At 50.5% G+C, this 22,835-nt stretch overlaps 1 protein-coding gene across 12 annotated transcripts in view; it reads right to left on the bottom strand.

Moving 5' to 3' along the window:
- SGSM1 (small G protein signaling modulator 1) overlaps positions 1-22,624 on the bottom strand; it is a 92,864-nt gene extending 70,240 nt beyond the window's left edge. For all 12 annotated transcript variants that reach the window (XR_014826449.1, XR_014826450.1, XR_014826451.1 and 9 more), the window contains exons 1-2: positions 22,515-22,624; positions 22,373-22,416 (exon numbers count right to left, since the gene is read on the bottom strand). Coding sequence is in view for 7 of the 12 variants with exons in the window: in XM_013982985.3 (XP_013838439.1) it covers positions 22,373-22,416; positions 22,515-22,533 (63 nt within the window). In the remaining 5 variants the exon portion in view is untranslated. The remainder of the gene's footprint in view (positions 1-22,372; positions 22,417-22,514) is intronic.
- Positions 22,625-22,835: the final 211 nt, after the last annotated feature.

Raw genomic sequence — 22,835 nt, 5'->3', positions numbered from 1 at the left:
AAGGCCCCATGTTACCTGAATCCATCTCAGTCCTCCCAACCTCCTCCATGCATCTTGTCACTCACTCCACAAAACACTTTTTTGCTGTTTGCCCAACTCAGAGGTCACAGGCCCACCTCACTGCCTTTGCACTTGGTCTTCTCTTTACCAGAACACCCTTTCCCTAGAAATCCACACTGTTCAACTCTAGGAAGACTTGGTAAAACAAGCAGCACAGTGCCTGATATGCAGTAGGTGCTCAATAAATAGCATTTTAATAATGATGACAAATACCCCTTTGCCGCCTGGGAACAAGTCAGATCTGGTCCCTGTATCCCACGCCCCTGCTTGTCAAACACATGTATGCAGGTAAAACCAAGCTAAAAAGAAACACAAAAGTTAACCCTTCAGGGGAAACATGGCCACCAAGGGCAGCCTTCGGGGGGTGTAGAAGGGATTATAAGCAGGTGGGATGGAGTGAGCAGGAACTACTAAGTCCTGAGTGTGTCAGTTTGTAAAGCTCTCCCCTTCTTGCCTCATCTCACTGGATCATCACAAGAACTTCACAGTAATACTCTCTCCAATTACAGAGGAGGAAGCCGAGACAGAGGAGGGAGGATGCCCCTAGCCATGGGCTCTTTAGGTTCCTCCAAAATTCATACATTGAAATCCTAACTTGCTCCATGATGGTATCAGAAGGTGGGACCCCTGACTCACAGCCGGTCTGTCAGAAGTGCAAGTAACAACCTGAGATTTGCAACTGGCACCTGAGGTTGGGGAGGGGGGGGAAGAGTCAGTCTTGCAGAGCCAAGCCCTTCACCTCCAGATAGCGTTAGGAATGAGTTAATTGTACGACACTCGGCTGGCATCACGGCATTGTTGTTGTGCAAAAAACCCACACGTCTGGTGTCAAAGGTATTGTGTGGGGACAGGTGACACAGCAAAGGAGATATACACTGGAGGGGTATGTTTCTGCAGCTCGCCGACCCAGCACAAGAACGTTTGGCTCTGCTGGGCTGGTCTACTCTGCAGCAGTAGCTGAGGGAACTGGTCTTTTTCCACAGCCTGAGACGCAATCTGAGGACAGCACTTGGGGGGAAAGGGGATGCCAAAGTGTGACTACCCCATGCCCAGGGCAGGCCTCAGCTCCTTCCGGTGGCCAGCCTTCTCTTAAGGAGATCACAGTCCTCCTGCCAACGTCCTCCTGTTCCTTGGAGGCAGCCATCTGCCTGTTACCCACGCTGGGGCGCTGCATCCTGTCCGCCTCCTCCCCTATGGTGATCACAGAGACCGCCAGGCCCCAGTGGCTCCCTCCACAAAAGGAGGCCACGAGCTTCCTTAGGACACATGACAAATCCTTCAGCTTTAAATTCTGGCTCTGCTACCAACTAGTAGGAGCCCTCAGGGTCGTGGTTTACCACTCTGGCCTCAAAGACCAGTCCAGGATGCCCACTCTCTTTCCATTCCTTTTCCTTGCCACCTTCTTTCCAACCCTGTAACTGTCACCCTCCCCACTGTTACGAGGTCAACTGCGTTCCCCCCTCCTCACCAAATTCATATACTGAAATCCTAACCTTTAGTACTCAGAATGTGATGTATTTGGAAATGAAATCTTTACAGAGTGATTAAGGTAAGATCAGGACATTAGTATGAGCCCTAATCTAATAATCATCTGATAACCTTATAAGAGGAGGACATTAGAACATAGACAGTTACAGAGAGGAAACCACATGAGGACACAGGGAGAAGACGGCCATGAACAGCTAAGGAGAGAGACCCCAAACAGGCCCTCCCCTTCAGGCTCTCAGAAGGTACCAATCCTGCTGACACCTTGATCTTGGACTTCCAGACTCCAGAACTGTGAGAAAATAAACTTCTGTTGTTTAAGCCTTGCATGTGGTGCCTTGTTGTGGCAGTCAGAGCAGATGACTCCATCTGCCATCCTCCTCTCTCTTTCTCTCCAGAAGGCCTGGGGCATCCTAACCATCATAGGTGGAAGGTAACACTGATGCATTTATTCCACATCTCAGCACAAGCAGGATGGGGTCTGGGGAGCTTTTACTGCTTTGTGTTACAGGACAGCCTGGCCAAGAAAAATTCAGAGTCAGAGGCCAGCTGGTGGCAAAACCATGGGGCAGGTGTTTTTTTTGTTTTGTTTTGTTTTGTTTTTTTGGCCACCCTATGGCACATGGAGTTCCTGGGCCAGGGATCAGATCCGAGCAGCAATTGCAACCTACGCCACAGGTGAGGTAATGCCAGATCCTTAACCCACTGTGCTGGGTCTGGGGATCGAATTTACGTCCCAGCACTGTAGAAATGCTGCTAATCTCCTTGAGCCAGAGCGGGAACTCTTTTCTTTTTTTTTCTTCCTTTTTTTTTTTTTTGTCTTTTTGCTATTTCTTTGGGCCGCTCCCGTGGCATATGGAGGTTCCCAGGCTAGGGGTCGAATCGGAGCTGTAGCCACTGGCCTACGCCAGAGCCACAGCAACACTGGATCCGAGCCGTGTCTGCAACCTACACCACAGCTCACGGCAACGCAGGATCGTTAACCCACTGAGCAAGGGCAGGGACCGAACCCACAACCTCATGGTTCCTAGTCGGATTCGTTAACCACTGCGCCATGACGGGAACTCCCCCCCCTTTTTATTTTATTTTTTTTAAATGGCTGCACTTGCAGCATAAGAAAGTTCCCTGGCCAGGGACTGACTCTGAGGCATAGCTGCAACCTATGCTGGATCATTTAACCCACTGTGCCAGACCAGGAATCCAACCTGTACCTCTGCAGCAACCCAAGCTGCTGCAGTCAGATTCTTAACCCCTGCACCACAGTGGGAACTCCCAAGTGTTTTGACTGGGGAGTGTTCTATGTGCTTGAGTGGTAGCCAAAGCACTTAGTGGTTTGGAACTAGAGAGGAAGGAAGAGTGTGGGGTAGAGGAGCCATGGAACTCAGGGATAGGGAGGGGCAGGCAGTAGGGGCCATGAGAAGGTTCTGACAATGTGGCAGATGATGCAATGCACCACTCAGATCCCATGCAGGCTGGAGGCTGCCAAATGCTGGGGGAGCTGCTGTCCCTTTGGAAAGAGGGTCACTTCAGCTACAGAGAGAGCCTCCTCAAAAGTCTCACTCCTTCGCCAGGTGGCCCATCCAATGACTAATGCACATGGGGTGTGAAGATCTGGCACCCTCGTCTCCACAAGCTACAGGGCTGGCTGACGCTTCCACAGAGGCCACATCATGGCTCAATTTCTCTCTCTTGTCCATTCCTGCTTCTCCATCTCACCTCCCCTGGTGTTGACCCTGAGAGAGTGCCCCCAAAAACCTGCAACCTGACCTCCATCTAGGTGTGACCTCCAGCCAACACGTCTGGACAGCAATCTACAGAGACAAGTTGCAAATGATACAAACACAGGTGAATTCATCTAGGCAGGAAGTGGGAGGCAGGAGAATCAGCCCTTGGATACTGAGTTCAAGGTGCAGAGAGCTTCAGGGATGGAGTCAGACTGCCCTGCCCTGGAGGGGCTCTAAGTCCAAAGAGCCACAGCTAAGACAAGTACAAGGTAAGTGCGACGTGGATCAGCAGAGCTGCTCTAAGCAGGGCCCAGCAGTACCAGCAGCAGCTGGGAACTGGTCAGAGATGCAAATGCTTGGCCTCAACTCTTATCTACTGAATCTGAAACTCTGAGGTGGTTATTAAGCTCCCAGGTGGTTGGTCCCATAAATGCTCAGACTACTGTCAAGGATTTAAGAGGCTGGACAAGGACAGGGGGAGAGGGTGGGGAAAGGTGCGGAAGGATATGAAACAAAGAGCTGCCCCCAAATGCTTAAGGGAAAGACAGAGCAGTCACAGCTGGGACACTCCCCATATAGCCACCCCTTCTGGTCAGGCTGAGGGCAGGAGCAGTTCCTGGTTCCCCACTGTTAATACCACGGGGTACTGCACCCTTCCCCAAGGTCTCCCAGCATGCTTTCCTCACCTCAGTCAACAGCCCTTTATTAAATTCACTTTAATGTACTTCGTTTTGGGGAACCATCTGCTTCCTATTGGCACCCTGACTGCACTCACGCATTGTCTCAAGTCCAAGCTCTGCAGAGCCGGGAAGGCTGTCTGCTTACAGCTGTGGATCCTGAAACTCAGAAAGGGTAACCCCACTCTCAAGGTCACAGAGCTGGGAAGTGGCTGCAGTGGGAGGCCATGGCTGTCCAGCTCCAGACTTCTAGTCCTGGGGACAGATCTGGGGCTGGGTGGGTGGTGGAGGGGGGACTGTAGCACTGAGAGTCTTCTCAGCCTGCAGGAGAGGTTTTGGCAAGTGAGGACTTCTCCCCACTTCTGCTGGCTCCCAGCTGTGGGCCAGGAGTCTCCCCAGAACAACAGCCCAAGGCCAGAGGAGGAAATTAAAAGACAACGCCATGGGTGCCTCCCCGAGAAGGTCACAGAAGACGCAAGAGTCTTGTAGAAGAGGCAAGGTCTTGCTGGGGGAAGAAAGAGGCTGCTGCCCACTCCTGCGAGGTGGGTGCCCATGGTGGGGCGGGGCAGGGATGGGGAGGAGGGCCAGGCAGCTGCAGGTTTCTGAAATTCAGCTCAACCACCTTCCCCTTCTCAGGCCTCTAGACATGGGCTTGAACTTGGTCTACTTTGGAGGCAGACATATTTGAAGGACCACAGGGTAGTTTGGAGACAATGGCGCTGGCAGTAACCTCCTGGTTTCTTGTGGCCTATGTGATTTTCTAAGCTTTGGCCCAGGAATCATGCCCTATTTAGGCAGCACAGAGGCAGTGACTGTGGTTGGAGTCAATCCGGAGTCATGCAGACCTACATTCCCACTCCAGATTGGCCACTCACGTCCTGCATGAGCTTGGTGAAGTCATGCCCCTGCTGGCACCCTGGTTTCCTCATCTATAAAGTGGAACCTATCACTCTGCAGGGCTGTGCTGAGGATTAAATGTGATGTTACTGCTGAAAGGGTAGGCCAAGCCAGCATACAGTAGGGGCTTTATGATGCTAAAGCTCACTGCTCATTTTTTTGAACACCAATTAGGCTCCAGGGACTGTTTGTAAGCACAACAACCTTAATAAGGTCATTTGCCAAATTATTCCCATTTTACTGATGGTGAAACTGACACAGACACACAAAGATTAGCTAATCCGCCCCACATCATGCAGAAGGGTGGGATTCAGATCCAGGGCCTATTAAATACTTTGTCTTTCACTGCAGAGGCCACATGCCATTGTGAACCGAATGCTTTCCTTATTCTCCTTTTGTTTTGTCATTCTGCTTTTATTCTTAGGGTAAAAGAAAATATTTACTAAGAGCACCTGCTAAGTGCCAGGTATCAGTCCAAAATGCCTTATTTAAATCCTCACCAAAGGGAGTTCCCTTTGTGGCTTAGTGGTTAACAAACCCCAACTAAGATCCATGAGGATGCAGGTTCAATCCCTGGCCTCTCTCAGTGGGTTAAGGATCTGGCATTGCCGTGAGCTGTGGTATAGGCCAGCACCTGTACCTTCGATTTGACCCCTAGCTTGGGAATTTCCATATGCCATGGATGTGGCTGCAAAAACAAACAAACAAACCAAAAAAAAAACAGACCTCACAAAAGAATTATTATCCTAATTCTAAAAATGAATAAATAGGCCCAGAAAGTTTATACAACTATACTGAAGGTCATACAGCCAGGACTTGAACCCAGGTCTGTCTGACAGCATGACCTGGCCCTCAGCCTCCACCTCTGTCCAGGCACAGGTCGGGCCCTCTGCAATCCCAAGATGCAGAGAAACCTGTGAGAGGGGACTACTCAGCCTCTCCCAACTTGGGGAAGGAGAAGCACTGAACTAGGGGTCAGGAGACCCAGGTTGCCTGGACGTGACTGCCAACCACATCCCACTCTTGGGATCTGCAGAGGCAGAGGGACCTCAAGGATCACAGTGGTCAGGAAGCTTTGATCCCTTTCCAGCTCCACTCTTAAGGACTCCTCCAACATCTGCCTGCATTCCTCTAATGATGGGGAGCTCCTTCCTTCTGGAACCAGCTTATCAGCTCTAAGGACAGTACGTGGGAAGTGGCTGAGAGACTAAGGGCTGGGGAGGTGGAGTCACTGACCTGGGGTCAAATCCTTAGCTACTCACTAACCACATGATGCTGGATGAGCTTTCCCATCTGTAAAATGGGGTGGATGGTCATAGCCCCATCTCACAGGGGTAATGTGAAGCTTGAATAAATGTCTCTATGTGGAGACAGCACATGGCACATAGTAGGGACTCTACAAGAACTAGCGACTCTCAAGACGACAGTGACTGTCGGGTTTACTGCTTGGCCCACAGTGGACTTTCATGAAGGCTAGTTAGGTGAAGGGCAGTTGCTAAGGGGCCCTCCCACTCAATTTACCAACCCCAACTTCCTCTGTCTGTGGCCCGGCCCCGCCCCTCCACGTCATGCCTCCCAGCACCTGCTCACCCCACCTCCACCCCCACCCTGTAACCACTCAGAAACATGCCCTGCCCTCCAGCCGGCCCTCCCGCCCTCCACCTGCAAATATTTAAACAGCATAAAAGGAGGATTAATCTCAGGAGGGAGGCAGGGAGATCTGGGTCAACCTTTTTAAAAAGCCAGAAGGGGGCCTCCAAGGGGCTCCCGGGCCTGCTGTGACTCTCACCATCTCACACCTGCCACCTGCCCACACCCAGATACCCTCCTGTTGCCCACCTGGAATGCTGCCAGGTTCCAAATCAACTCGAGACCTCCCCCTACCTCTTTCTATACTGTGCTGCGTTCACCCCCTCTAAGCCTCGATAGGAATCACATGGCCGGTACGCAGGGCTTACGGAAAATAGGATTGTGGAAAATACAGGTAAGGGCCTCAAATGGGTCCCAGCACACAGTTGGCACCATATAAAGGGAGGCACTTTAGTGATGTGAGTAACATGGGCTTGGGAGCCACTAGGCCCGGGTCAAAGTCCAGCTCTGCCATTAGCAGGGGGATCTTGAGCCTCAGTTTCCTCACCTGTGAAATGGGGATCACTGCACCACCTCACGGGGTTGCTACGTGAGGATTCCATAGACAAAGCATGCATGGCACTCAGAACCACCCTGCCTAAAACAGAGCCTTATGCATGTCCCTTAGAATTTATCATGGCCTGATCGTCACTACGTGTCTATGGGCTTATTTATCCCTTTATTGTTGCTCTCTCCGAAGTAAACCTTAACTTGCTAGAACAGTGTCTGGACAAGCAGTAGGTGTCCAATACACATTTGGTAATCACTCTGATTATATTAATAACACTAATATCAATAGCCAAGGCTTATTGAGCTGGGTTCCAGGCAGTGCCCTAAGCTCGTCTGATGCCTGCTCTCATTTGCTCAGTGGGTATGGCTGGGGTTGGCAAACATCTTCCGTAATGAGTCAGACAGCAAATATTTCCGCTTTGGGATGGGGCTGCCAGGTAAAATAGAGAATGCCCAGGAAAATCTAAATTTCAGATAAATAAGAAAAAAATATTTTTAGTATGTCCCATATAGGGCATGATGCATACTTTTACTAAAACATTACTGTTTCCCTGAAATTCAAATTTAATTGGGCATTCTGAATTTTTATTTGCTAAATCTGGCAAACCCATTTTCAAGCCACCTACAGTCTAACTCATAGAGTCTCTTTTGTTTTTACAACCCTTCATAATGTAAAAGGCACTCTTAGCTCAAGGGCAACACACAAACCGATGACATTTGGCCTCTGGGGACCCCTGGTTTAAAGCACCCAGCACAGTGCCTGTGGCACACAGGAGCCCTAAATAAACATCACCCTCAGAGGCCTACGAGCATCCCCACTCCAGCTGGGGTCTCAAAAGGTAGGTGCCTGGCGGTGCAGGTGGGTGAGTAATGATGAGGCAGCATCCGCTTCTGAGATGGAGACGCCCAGGCAGCTTTACACATGCAAGAAACTCATGATTAAATTAGGATTCCTGGAGGGCCTTCGAGGTGACTTCATAAATACTGCTCAGCATGTGGGGAAAGTGGGGAGAAAAGGGGGGGTGACTAAAAGGCCCCCTTGACAATGACTGGGGCGAGGGGGATGAGCAGAGAACAGGCTGGGCTGCTCTGCAGGCATCCCCCGGCCCCAAATGCTAAGAACAAGATGCAGATGCTTTAGGAGGCCAGTATTACCACAGCCCTGCCTTGGACCACTGACCCTTGGATGCAGGTCCTCAAAGGCCACATGATGGGCTTACCTGGAGCCTTTGCCCACATGATGCTTTCTGCCAGGAGCCCTTGCACGCATGCTCTAGCTGGCTACCTGCAAATCAGGCTTCACCCAGGTGTCACCTCCTAGGAGCTTTCCTGCACTCTCTATACCCCAAGTGGGAATAAGTGTGCCTCTTTCACGTTCCATTGACACCTGCCTTCCCAGCACGTATCACATGAACTGAAACTGTTGCTCATTCACTCAGCATTCATAGAGCGCTTCCTATGTGTCCAGCACCAGGTGGCAAGGAGATAGAGTCCCTGTCCTCATGGAGGTCACAGTCCAGTGAGATGCAAAGACATTAAATCACACCAATGGGTAGATGATGACAAACAGATCAATTCTCCGCAGCGAAAGAAACTGGTTCTAAGTGAACAAATACCAAGGAAACAGGGTGGCCGGGGAGGTCAGGGAGGGCTTCCTGGAGGAGGTGATGTTCAAGTTCTGAAGCACAACTACTCTGGGCTTTGGATTCTCCAACACCAAAGCAGAGGGGGAAAGTGTCCTCCTGTAACTGCTCCCACAGAGGTGACTTGGAGCTCAAAGGAGGGAACAGATTACAGACAGTGTGGCAGGGAAAAGCACTACATGAAACTAGCCAGCAGTTTTGTATTTTTTTAATTTGTTCTAGGAGGAGGTAAGAGTTGGGAGGGGCTGGAACTGGGCTGATGGGCAGGGGAGGAGGAGGGGACAGGAATCTGGGGGGGAAGTTCCAAAGCACAGACACAAGCAGACATAGGGGCTGGATGGTACCGCCCCACAAGCTGTGACTGTTCCCATGAGGTGGCCCCACTTTCCTTTCCTGTTCAAATCCTGTCCCTTCTCAGTGCGTTCCTTTCGTATGGCCCCGTGACTCCCACCACCTGACCTTCACTGCTGTAGTCCCCTCCACCTGACATCCCCACCCACTCCTACCTCCATCTCCAGCTCTGGAAAAACCACTCAATGCTCCAGAGTCAGGGAACATGACCTCCTCACTCCTTCCTGAGACCCTCTCAAAGTTGACATGATCCCCCCTTCTCCCAGCTCCTAGAGTAACGCCCATTATACAGCCACGAGCACTGGGCTCTGGAATCAAATTTCCAGAATTCAGAACCCAGCTTGTGCACGCAGGATCTAGGGCAAATCGTGTCCCTTCTGAGCCTCAGCAATCCCATCCATAAAATGGGTGATATTTGTATTAGTATTATATTAGTATTTGCATTAGACATAACTGTTGCCTCACAGGCACAAGATAATACATGTCATAGTAATATTTTTTGGATCTGTCTCCTAAGGCAAAAGAAATAAAAGCAAAAATAAACCAATGGGACCTAATTAAAGGCTCTTGACAGGAAGGGAAACCATCAACAAAATGAAAAGACAACCTATGGAATAATAGAAAGTATTTGTGAGTGATATAACTGATAAAGGGTTAACATCCAAAATGGCTCCGACAACCCAATATAAAGCAATTGAACAGCAGCCACATAGTAAGTGCTTTACATGTTTGTTTTATGTAAGAATAACTAGCATTTATTTACAAAGTGCTCACTGTGTTTAGGGTGCTTATCTCATTCAATGTTCATGGTAATTTGGAGAAATGGGTACAATTACCCTCCCCCTTTTGTAGTTGAGAAAACTGAGTCTCAATTAGATTAAATGACTTCCCAAGCACACAAGGTTTTCAAATAGAAGGGCAGGGATTCAAACCCCTGTCTGTCCTGTACCAAGCCTGGTACATACTAGGTACATTCATTCATTCGACAGACACCTAAGGATGTTTCTCACAAGCTCGATAAGTGCTGAGCCCAAAGATGAGCAATGATACAGGTATCATCACTATTACTCCCATTTTTCTAATGAAACAGAGGAGCTGGGAGGACAAAATTACCTGGCCTGTAAAGAGGCTGGGGTCTGAATCAAGGGCTCCTGCTCCGGTGTCCCATGTCACTCATGGTGGGGACCCCAGCAGCCAGGTAGCCAACACATCTGGTCCCTCAGTCCAGGGCAGCCCAATGGCATGGTCATAGCCTGGGTCCAGCAGCACCTGCCAGCTTCACCTCTGCCCAAGCCACCATCTTTCATCACACACCTCTCCCAGCTTGCCCAGTGCCTCCTAGCTCCCTCTTTCTGCCACATATTGGTTCCTGAAGGAGACTCATAGTCCCCCAAAGAAATGTCCAAGCTGAAACGCTTATACTAAATGAAAGAAGCAAATCTGAAACAGCTACATACTGTACAACTCCAACTGTATGACATTTTGGAAAAAGCAAAACTACAGACAGTAAAAAGATTGGTGGTTGCCAGGGGTTGGGGGGAGGGAGGGGTGAAGAGGCAGGCTCAGAGGATTTTTAAGGCAGTGAACTATTCTGTGTGATACTCTAATGGTGGATGCATATCCTTAAGCATTTGTTCAAACCCACAGAACGTGAACCCTAATGTAAACTAGGGACTTTGGTAGATAATGATGTGACAGTGTAAGTTCATCCACTGTAACACTCTGGTTGGGGGGGTTCCATAGTGGGGAAGACTATGCATGTGTGGGGGTGGGGCGTGAAAGGGAAATCTCTGTACTTTCTACTTAATTTTTACTGTGAACCTAAAACTGCTCTAGAAAATAAAGCCTAATTTTTTTTTTTTTTAATGTCCTTTCCTCACTCTGCTACTCATAGAGGATGTTGGCAGGGGTCCTAGCTCTTGGGTAAATAGGCTAAGGGTCTCTGCCAAAGGCACTCCCTGGCCTTCAGCCCGTTTGGCCTGCAGGGGCTTCAGGGCCTCACAGAGCAGGGGTCTGAAGATGTCTGGCACTAGAGGTCCTCAGCAACCACCGGGAATGGATCAAAGCTCCCTTTTCTGGACTCCTCTCACCTGCAGTTCCAAGACTGACCAGCCCCCACCCCCTTGCCCACATCCTTCCATCTCGCCCTCCACGTCCACCCATGTAAGGAAGGCAAAGGCACCGGGGTGCCTTTGGAAGTGAGGGGATAAAAAATAAATAAGGCAGTGGCATGTGGATCTTCAGGATGTTAGAAAAGCCCTCCCTCAGCTTCCTCTCTCTTAACCACCCTAAACCTAGCTGTGGCGCTTGCAGGAGAAGCAACTGCCTCTTGCGGGCTGCTGCCAGCCCAGCCCCAGTTAATAGTTTACTGAGGTGCTATAAATAGGCACCAGGCATTGTTTCCTAAGAGCAGGAGGAGTGGCCAGACTGCTAAGGCCTGGAAGGAAAGGTGTTCTGCGGCCGAAAACGGGGTTCTTACCAAGAAGCCCATCCTCACCGCCCTGCACAGGTACCCCAGACACCCCTTGACAAGGAGCCTCTCCCGTGCCTGATTCCAGAGCATTCACTAGGGACATCTTGGCCAAAAGGCTCCTCTGGCCAACACTGCCACACACAGCCACTGATGGAGACGGTAGAGCAGAGAAGGCAGTCCCCCGGCCAGCCCCCATGCCCAGAGAGAAGGGCCTGCGTGTGTTACATTCCCAGTCCACACCCCAGACACCCTCCAGCTTTCTCCCAGTGCTCTGCCCACCACGGGTGGTGGCTCCCCTGACAACATGCCTAGTCTCCACAGACCCACAGGCCTCACAGGTGAGGAAGGCACATGCGGCCTCTGAAGGGTGCCGAGAGTCTCTGGAAGGTTGCCCAAATTTCAGGGGTCTGGGTGGCTGCAGGAAAGTAGGAAACAGAATTCCCAGATGGTTGCTTAAAACACGCACAGGCTGAACCATAAAATGGACTAACCACCTCCAGCTAACCTGAGAAGGAAAAGCAGGAAGATACTGTGTTGAAGGGCTGGGTTAAAATCTTAATTCTTACCAGCTCTGTGACCTTGGGCAAGTCACTTCACTTCTGCTATGCCTCGGTTTACCCATCTGTAAAGTGGGATAATAAATAAGACCTTCCCCACACGCACACACCTCTGAGGTCTTTTTTATTTTCATTATTTATTTATTTATTTATTTTGCTTTTTAGGGCCACACCTGCAGCATATAGAGGTTCCCAGGCTAGGGGTATAATCAGAGCTACAGCTGCCGGCCTACGTCACAGCCATAGCAACGCAGGGTCCGATTCAAGTCTGCGACCTACACCACAGCTCACAGCAATGCTGGATCCTTAAACCGCTGAACGCAGCCAGGGATCAAACCTGTGTCCTCACAGATATGCCAGTCAGGTTCATTAACTGCTGAGCCATGAAGGGAACTCCGAAGGTCTTTCTTTCTTTTTTTTTTTTTTTTTTTTTTTTTTGGTCTTTTTGCTATTTCTTGTGCCGTTCCCGCGGCATATGGAGGTTCCCAGGCTAGGGGTCGAATCGGAGCGTAGCCACTGGCCTACGCCAGAGCCACAGCAACTCGGGATCCGAGCCACGTCTGCAACCTACACCGCAGCTCACGGCAACGCTGGATCGTTAACTCACTAAGCAAGGGCAGGGATGGAACCCACAACCTCATGCTTCCTAGTCGGATTCGTTAACCACTGCGCCCGACGGGAACTCCAGGTCTTTCTTTTTTTAAATTAAATATGTTGATGGATATAAAGCACTTAGTATGTTTAGAACATGATAGAACTTCCTGGAAATGCTCTATTCTTGCATTGTCCAATATGGTATCACTAGTAACATGGGGCTACTGAGCACTTGAAACGTGTATTGTAGTTGAGGAACAGTATTTTAAATTTAATTTCATTTAAATGTCAATATAAGCACATGACTAGCAGTTCACATTGGACAGTACAGGACTGAAATACAGTAGGTGCCGAAAGACACTAATTATGATTAGAAGTTGTCACTATTGTTATTAGAGGGCTCACTGGGTTAGAAAGCAGGAGGCACCACTTCATTTCTGAGCATGTGGAGGTTGGGAAACTGTACTGTATTCATCTTTATACCCCAGCATCTGACAGGGTGTTTCTGAACCGTATTCGGGTATCTTGGAGGTATATCCCTTCCAGATCCTGAGGATAACAGAATACTCTCTTCGCAGCTGTATGTACAAAGTGTGCAAAATACAAAGTGTCTGCACAATTCAGAGTTTTGCACACTGACATCCCTCATCCAGCAGACATGGGGCACACAGGCAACACTTGGGATCACAGCTGGGCAGAGAGCTCCAGAATAGCCACCTAGGGGCTGAGCTCCAAATGCAGCACCCTCAGGCTGTCAAGGTGGACATCTGTGACCTGGTTTCCTTCTCCATCTGGTCATTTCACCTCGACTCCCCTCTGGGTCACCTCCCTTACTCTCACAGGGCTGACTCCATACTTTGCTCTTCCAGGCTTGACCAATCAGAGAAATCTGTCTCACAGCCAATGGTGCAAAAGGAGCATGTGACCCAGGCTAGAAGCATGGGGAAGGGGAAGCTCTGTTTCTGTTGATGCCAAGCTGGCAGACTGTGTCCTGAGAGTGGCTGGGCAATTAATTCTCTACCTCCCCATAGAGACAGAAAGAGACAGGATCCTGATGATATCATTGGAAGCCCTGGATACAGCTGTACCTGAAGGTGGTCATTCCAAGCTTCCCAAACCTTTGAACCAATAGATTGATTCCTTCCTTCCTTCCTTCCTCCCTCCCTCCCTTCCTTCCTCCCTCCCTCCCTTCCTTTCCTCTTTTGGCCACAGCCATGGCACATAAAAATTCCTAGGCCAGAGACCAAACCCATGCCACAGCAGTGACCTAAGCCACCACAGTGACAATGCCAGATCCTTAACCCACTGTATCACAAAAGAAGGCCTCAACAGACTCATTTCTTACTTAGCCTCTCCTTTTCTACTTTATACTTATATATTACTTATTATTTTTAACTAGTTTCGCTAGCAAGTTATACCCAACTTGAAATGGATGGAGCTGGCTAAAATATCCTGCCCTGCTGCTTCTCAGCTGTGTGATCTTAGTGTGGTTTCTTAACTTCCCTGAGCTTCAATTTCCTCATTAGTAAAGAGGAATTGTTATCTTCACCTACTCTGTAGGAAAATTGCTTTGTGGATTAAATGAGACAGAGTAAAGCAGTTAGAGTAGTATTTAATAAATGGTAGTGGTAGAGTTTCCATCGTGGTGCAGTGGAAACGAATCCAACTAGTATCCATGAGGATTTGGGTTCAATCCCTGGCCTTGCTCAGTGGGTAGAGGGGATCCGGCATTGCTGTGAGCTGTGGTGTAGTTCGCAGATGCAGCTCAGATCCCGTGTTGCTGGGCTGTGGTATAGGCCAGTAGCTGTAGCTCTGATTCGACCCCTAGCCTGGGAACCTCCATATGCCGCAGGTGCAGTCCTAAAAAGCAAAAAATAATAACAAATGGTAGTGGTAAAGATGTCTTTATTTCTTAAAAGAAAAAAATAACAACAAAAAAAGAAATGACAGTTGCTCTAATTCTAACTTTCTATTTCAACCTATTTCACTAAATAACAATAATTAGAGGAAAAGTCATTCAATGCCCCAGGTATCACCAAGGCCCTTGATCTCTTGGGGCTTTAGTTATCTGATTTTTGGATAGGGTCTACTGTAACAGGACATGTTACTGTCCTTTACAGAACCCAGAATTTGAATTTCTTCAAGATTTTGTGAAGAAAAAGCACAAAGGTCTTTCCATCGCCTATCTTCCTATACTACTAAAAGAAAGAAAATTATGCCACCCCCCATTGGAGTTCAGCCCTCCTGGCCACCTCACCCAGAGGCTCACAGCAACTAAGTGGCAGGGTCAGCAGGCTTATGAGGGTTTCTGCCTTCCTGAAGCTCTGGGATTATCTCCACAGGGGTTGATGAGCAGCCAGACCCAGAGCGAAGCTCCAGCTGCCCACCCCTGTGTGGCACTGCAGTCAGTCAAGACTCAGCCTTCCCAACTCTCCCCGCAGGGGCTCAGTCCCTCTGGAGCCTCCAACACACCTCTTCCCAGACTATCTCTGCTCCTGTGGCCCTGGCACCCACAGCTGGGCTTACCCAGGGAGAGCAAGATCCCATGTTGAGGGCATCTGCAAATTCAATGTGACCAGAGGGGGCAGCAAAATGTCCTTCTGTGAATGAGTTCCATCTCGCTCTTACTGGAGAAGCCAAGTACTGTGCCTGGCCCTTCCACAAATACTGTCCTGCATGATAGCATAACAGCACTGTTGGACTGTAGATAACAGATGCCCTGGTGTCTGATTCATGAGGAAACTCAAGCCAGAGAGGTTCCTACAGCTTCTAAACGTCAGGGCTGCGACCTGAACTCAAGGCTGTCTGGTTCTAAAGCTTGGCCTTTCCCCCAACTCCACGCTCTCATAAGCACATGTGAGTCATTGGTTTTGGCTCCAGAGCAGGATTCTGGAACCAGGCCCCCAAGCTGTACCACTGACAATCTCTGTGACCAAAAGCGAGTTATCTGCCAACTCTGTGCCTCAGTATCCTTCTCTGCAATGGAGAACGTTGTATCCACTTATGGGGGACTGAGATAATTAAATGAGGTCAGCCAAATAAAATGCCCAGGAAACATTGTTTAAAACAAAAAACAAAAAACACCCTTCTTCTATCCCATTCTAATGGCTTTCATTGAGACTTTGTTTTCCTTGTGTGAAGGCTCCCCAAAAGGCTTATCAGCTGAGTTTTAATAAGTCTCAAATACAGACTTGGCAAAGTCAGAGTAGAGAAAATACGGGGGAAGCCTTGGCGTTGGGAAAGTGATGCCAGCCAAGTGAGATGGCTTGAGGTTCTTAGAATCCTTGTCCACTTAGAAAGCAGGAGAACAAGACAGGAGAAAGGACCCGCAGCCAGGAGGCCAAAGGTTGTTAGGGGCAGTGTTGGGACAGGGACTCGGGTATCCTCATTTCCTATCCTGGGGTCTTCAGCCAACAACTGTGGGCCCAGTGGGGTGACAGAAATGCCCTGCCCCACCTGCCAACCAGCAGCAAACGCTACCACCCTCTCCCAGGGACCCTCGGGAGGTTACTGCAAGGGGGGATCCAGCAGACTGCACAGGACAAAGCTAAGCAAAGAAAGCCAGGTCCCTTCCGCCACCTGCCTCACATCAAACCCGAGCCCATCACTATCAAAAGCTCCTGGAAGTCCTGTCGCCAGAGATCTGAAAAAAGCATCAAAATGGACTGTGTGCGGGCGGATACGGCTGCATTATTCATGAGAATTCCTGCCATCTTAAGCCCTAAAACACGACACACACAAACTGATTTGAGTCAACCCTGTGAGCATCAGAGGGCCCAAAATATCCCACCCAGTAGTCCTGCTTCCGTTCATTCGATCAGCACACATTTTTGGAACCTCTACTTGGCCCAGCAGGGGAATGTGGGGCTGTGATTTCCAGCCCAAGAATGGAAAGCTCAGAAGGAATGACAGGAGTTTTAGCCCTTGCCTAAGGACTTCGTATCCTCATTTGTCCCCTTCATGCACTGCCCGCCCTGCATCCACAACAGAGGTGAATGCATTTCTGTCCCTCCCCCACCCCATTCCCGATTTCACTCAGAGTAAAGGCCAAAGGGGGGGGGCATAGGCCCTGCACCATCAGCCTCCTGCTCTTTCTATAACCTCGTCTCCTCTTCCCTCTGCTCCAGCATCACTGGCCTCCTTGATATCCAGCTTCCCACTCAAGGCCTTTGCATATGCTGTTCCCTGTCAGGAACACCCTTTCTGCAGATGTCTGCCAGGTGGGACCCTCTGTTCAACATCACCTTGTCAGAGAGGCGATCCCTGAGCATCCGCTCTGGAGGGCCCTTCCTACCCTCTCCACCACCTTTCCAGCTTTATTTCCTTACAGCACCTGTCGCTTCTAATACATGTTTATTATTTATCCATCTATCCCCAACTAGACTATAGGCTTCACAAGAGCACGTGAGCAGGGTGCTGCTTTGCTCACTTCTCAATCTGAAGTTCCTAAAACAGTGCCTAACACCTAGTAGATGCTCAATAAATATCTGTGGAAGGAAGGAAAGAAGGAATGATGTTTTCCTCTAAAAAAACTGGCAAAAAGGGTCCATCCTGGCCCCTGCAGTCAGCTGAAACTTCCTGAACTCCAACTCCAAGCAAGACCCTCCCCTGCTCCGAAATCTTCTAGAGTGCTCCACCATCTGATGGAGCAAGGGCTGCAGTCTGGCCTCCACAGCCCTGCACCAGCTGGGACTAATGGCTGTTGCCTGCCTCGTCTCCTTCCCCTACACACATCTGACCCCAAGTCTGCTGCCAGGAACTCTGCTGAAGCTTGCAGCTCTGTACCTCTGCCCTCAGTGAATCAGGGGTGTGCAGAAATGGGGCTATCATGAGGTGAAGGAGGCAGCATTTGGGGAACATGCAGTGCAGCAGTGCTATTCTGTGTGGGATCCTTGCTTGTGGTGGGGGCTGTCCTGTGCTCTGAAGGATGCTGGACAGCATCCCTGGTCCCTTCCCCCTAGATGCTAGCAGCACCACCAGCTATGACAACCAAAAATGTCTCGAGGAGTTCCCTTTGTGGCTCAGGAGTTAACGAACCAGAATGGTACCCATGAAGATGCAGATTTGATCCCTAGCCTTGCTCAGTGAGTTAAGGATCTGGTGTGCTGTGAGCTATGGTATAGGCCACAGATGTGGCTTGGATCCTGCATTGCTGTGGCTATGGCGTAGGCCAACGGGCTGTAGCTCTGATTCGACCCCTAGCCTGGGAACTTTCATATGTTGCAGGTGGGGCCCAAAAAAGCAAACAAACAAACAAAAAATGTCTCCAGACGTTGCCAAATGTCCCCTGGGGTAGAGTTGCCAGATTTTGCAATATATACTTACAATTATTCACTGTTTATATGAAATTTGAATTCTACTGTGTGACCTGTATGTTATCTGGCAATCCCACCTGGGAGGCAAAATTGTTTCCCCTCCTTCATTAAGAGCCACTGGGTTAGAGTGACAACACCATGGACGCCAGTAGTGACATCAGCTGTCTCCCTCTCAGTTTCCTCCAACTTTCTCAGCACAAGCCATCCACATCCCCTGTCTAGGTCTTCCACTCTGGGGGAGGGCAGAGGTGGGGGAGGCTTGCTCCCCAGACAAGCCCAGTTCAGCTGCTGTGACGGAGGTTCCTCAGGACAGCCCTCACACCAGCTCTGGTGTGAGAGCTAAACACAGTTCCTCTCCAGCACCCACTGCATCCCCTGCCTCCTTCCTGGGGTCTCTATTCCCACCCACAAGCCCCCTGCCTTCCTCCCTCCAATTAAGAGGCCTCCCAGGCCCAACCCCAGGCAGGAAAACAAGGCAGTTAGTCACTTTGCTTCTGTTATCAACTCAGTCACATGGCTGGCTCCTTTAAAGGCAGTCGTCATGGCAACGAGAAGCCAGTCCCTGCTGCTCTGGGAACCAAAACAAAATTATGGGGTGGAGGCAGGGAGGGAAAAGGAGGAAAGGGTGAAGGGAGCCAAGATAGAGTCATTTGGATTTAACTGGATGCAATTATACTGAGGCCACACTGTCCCCAGCTTTTCCTGGGTGGCACTGGGGAGAGAGACAAAAATAAGATTCCTGCCCTGGAGAAACTTAGGCTAAGGTGGTGGGTATTTTCACATGGCTTATCCTGACAGGTGAGTAATTTTCACCCTCATTATGAATAAAATGAAACCCAGCCACTTGTGAAGGTAAAGACAGATGCTTGTCCAAGATTGTGCAATTGACACACAATCAGTTTCAGCTTCACCCTCTTCTTTCCATATTCCTCATGTCCTCCCCACTCCTTGCCTCTTACTTTTAGGTTAAGACCACCTGTTCTGCCCCCTTCTGCATACGGAACCATTCTCTGTCTGTTTTCCAGCCATATCTGAGTCCTCTCATTCCTCAAATTCATGGTGCCCCCTCCAGCTACTAAGTCTTTGCATATGCAGTTCCCTCCACCAGTACGGTTTTCTTCTGTCTCTACCTACCTCATACCTGCATCTAAAAAGCCTACTTATCCTCCACACATCTTCTTAAATGTCACTTCCTCCAGGAAGCCCTCCTGAGCCACCTGCATTCAGTTACATCTCCCTTTTCTATGTCCTTGTGATGCCACGTCCCTCTCCTTCAGACCTCAGTTCACAGCCTGCAATTAGGCCTTTAATTACACTCGGGATGTCTGTCAGGGTCTGGCCACTGGAATGTTAGCACCCAGAGGGCAGGGCTGATCTTGTTCACTGTGGTATCCAAAGAGCCTAACACACAGATGCTCTGCAATAAATAAGTGCACTGGGATTTGAACCCAGCTCTGGCTGAGCCCAAAGCTCCTTCCTGACCCGCTACAGGGAGCTAGCTCATAATGGTTCCCCAAGGGATGGCCCTTCCAGTCCCACAACCTCTGCTGGCCTTCATGGCTTCAGTGGCTCAGGCAAAGCTCGCAGACCTGCCTGGCTAATCTACAGAGACCAACTGTTAAGCCATCCCTTCCAGAAAGAAGGAAGGGAGGTGCCTCTGGGTGAGGCTCTGATAGCTAGGGATGTGGCTCTGAACCCAGAGGGTGAAGAGAAGGAACACCTGACTTGACTGCCAGCTTTCTCCAGGCACAGAGCTCTCCTAACCGCTGCTCTGGAGATGCTCCCCAAAGAGGTGGGCAGAGGAAGGGAAGGAGAGAGGAGGTCTGCTTTGAGGGGGCATGGATTTGTGACCATGCCTGGGTGGGGGTGGGGGGCACACTGAACAAGAGGCTCACAGAAAGAAGACTATTCTCCTTCACTGGTTCTGTGCCCTTGAAACATCATTTACTCTCTCCAAGCCAGTTTTTTCATCTATACAATGGAAATTATACCACCCACACATGCTGAGACTGTGGTGGTGTGCAGATGTGGCTTGGCATGCTTGTGATTTAGGGGGTAAGAGCCTGGCTCTGATGTCAGACAGGCCTAGAGGGTAAGTCTCTACTGAGTTGTGTGCTATTGAGGAACTCATTCCTCCTCTCTGAGCCTCAGTTTCCTTGCCTCTAAAACAAAGACAACCTCACCTCATAAAATTACTGTGCACACAGGACATGGCACAGCATATTCTCTGATAATTGGAAGCACTAGCTACTAAAACAATGTGCCCCAAGCAATGCAAAATTCAGAAACAGCCATCAATTTGCATGGTAAGTCCTGTCTTCTGGTTGCAGGTCAAGGTCAATGGGTACTTGAGGCTCTTTGCCCAAACTTGCAAGGTTCTTCCCTTCCCCACCCTCAGTCACCAAGCAGGATGCCAAGAGGTCCCTCTGACCAGGAGATGGCCTCCACCTTGAGCCAGGCAGAAAGTTCATCCCAGACCCTAACCTAGCTGCTCCCAGGAGACTGGATGCAGTTCCATAGCTGGGCCAATAATCCAAACTAGACTGTCACAGACAGGACCTCCCAGGAGGTCCTGGACCAATGCTTCCTCCTCCGGATATGGAAACCGAGTTCCTGAGAGGGGAAGGAACTTGTCCAGGGCATGAAGGGAGCGGGTGTCAGAGCTGGGACCAGGACCCAGCCAGAGCCCTGCCCAGAGCCAGGAAGCACTCCCTCTAGGGTGCCTGGCTCACATGCTCTTCTGCCTGTAGCCTCCCAACAGCTGAATCAGCCAACCATTTCCTCAAAACAGCCATTCCAGGTGAAAACATTTGGGGAGCAGACATTACAGGTTTGATTAAACAATGAATAAAAAGACTGCAAACTTTTTACCTGAAGGTTTTTGGGGGGTTGGAGGGTCTATACATACCCTTTCCTGAAAGAGTCACCAGAAAACTGTTGTCAGTGGGTTTTGACAGAAAAAAGGTCTAGACAGATCTTTCTTCAGGTTCCCACAGGGGTCTCTACGAGGCCAGAGCTGAAAAATTCTGGGCCTTTCTGAGAGATTCCATGTATTCTGTATGTCTCCTTAATCAGAAATGCTAGAATGTGCAACCTGCCTGGAGCTGTTTAAATAACAACAGGAAGTGCCCCCCAACACACACCCATTCTGCCTGAGGGGGAGGGGCAGCAACAGGTGTCAGCCTTGAGGCTGCCCTGGGTAGCTATCTGCCACCATGCAGGGAGAGGCTTCTTGGTGGTCAGCACCTTTGCCAGATGCTGACATCCCCAACATACACAGAGGCACAAGATCAGGCCAGCCCCCAAGGTCTGCGGCCATTCTGGTCCAGAACTGAGCACTCAGGATGCAGAGCTGATACAGGGTCAATAGTGATGGGGTCCAAGGTGGAAAGATATGGGGTAAGCAGGGTGACAGGAGGATGATGCACACATGCAGACACACACAGTCATGGCCTCACTGTTTCACAGAGGGACTCACACATCCCATGTCACATACTCAGAGATATACACACATACGCACACACACATACAGTCACAGCCTTACTCATTCACAGATTCCTGCATCACACAGATACACATCATAGACACAAAAACAGATAAAAACACAGATACATGTACACACAGAGATATATTTCGATATCTCTAGGCAGATGCACAAGCATTCTCAGGTACACGCACTTACAGCTACGTGTCCTCACCCACACAGGCATGTGCATGTGTACATGTATACACACACAAACACACACACACACACAGTCCAAGCATCTAAATGCTTCCCCAGGCACCCGTCACTATAGATTCTCCCGCTCTGTGGGAAATCGTAAGATATTAACTCTGAAGGCTAGACTGGGCTCCCCTCTAATCCCAGGGAGAATGAAGGCACTGAGGGGCAGCTGAACCCCGAATGAATATCACCCTCCTGGGGGCGTGAGATGGGGGTTCAGGGGACCCTGCTTGCCAGGAGGGCATGGGAACATGCCCACAAATGGAGTAACCCACTGACCTGGGGACTCTCCCTCTCTGGTGGTGGCCCCAAGGGCTGAGAATTTAGAGGAAAGGTGAGTGGGAGGCCTTATTTTCCCAAAGTGAATTTTTCCCCTCTCCTAAAGTCTGGTCCTCTGGCTGCCCCATCCAGGCCTCCAGATGCTTTTCTCACCCTGGTGAGACCCACTCACATACTCTGCTGCAAAAGGGGGTCCTACCCAGACACATTCAGCTGTGCCCCTCACCTGGAAGGCCCTCTCGCTGCAGAAGCCCGTGTACACAGCATAAAAACATCCAGATCCCCCTCCCAGGCTCCCATCCCCATACTCACCTGCCTCCAGCCTGCAGGAAGTACGCACCCACCCAGGTGAGCCCTACCACCAAGGTGGCCACCTCTCCATTGGAGATGCTTTCCCAGGTGAGTACGTCGGCCCCCTCCCTGGGGTCAAACAAACCCCCCACCCAGCACCTACCTCCTTCTTGACGGTGCGCAGCAGCCTCTGTCGGGTCTCCGCCTCTGTGGGGCGACACAAGAGAGTGGCCAGTCAGCCGGGTGCTGGAGGCCGGGGGTCTGGGACGGCTCTCTTGCAGCCCTCGCGCCCCGCGCCCCCTTACCCGCCGGCCCCGAAGCCATGACTGCGCGCGCGATCCGAGTCCCGGGGGTGGGGGGAGGCGGCGGCGGCGGCGGCGGCAGCGACTCCCGGGCGCTCGAGGCGGGCTCAGCTGCAGCAGCCGCGGCTGGGCGGGGCAAGCGCCGAGTGACGGCCTAGGCGCCCTACGTCAGCCCCGCCACAGCCGCCCCACCCTCCGAAGAGCGGCGCTGGCGGCTTAGGTCCGTGAGGGAGGCTCCTCCCCGCCGGACACACATCCTCTTCTCCCGCGCCTCCCGCGCTAGTCCGCCTCCTTGAGGGACCACCCACGCACCATGCCCACTAG

This window comes from Sus scrofa, chromosome 14 (genome assembly GCF_054392235.1).
Source record: "Sus scrofa isolate SSC_HxYL_T2T_F1_AM1 chromosome 14, Sscrofa_HxYL_maternal_Yorkshire_Landrace_v2.0, whole genome shotgun sequence".
NCBI classification, from domain to species: domain Eukaryota; kingdom Metazoa; phylum Chordata; class Mammalia; order Artiodactyla; family Suidae; genus Sus; species Sus scrofa.
Note: the sequence above shows the minus strand (reverse complement) of the source record. Positions and strands in the feature narration are given on the sequence as shown.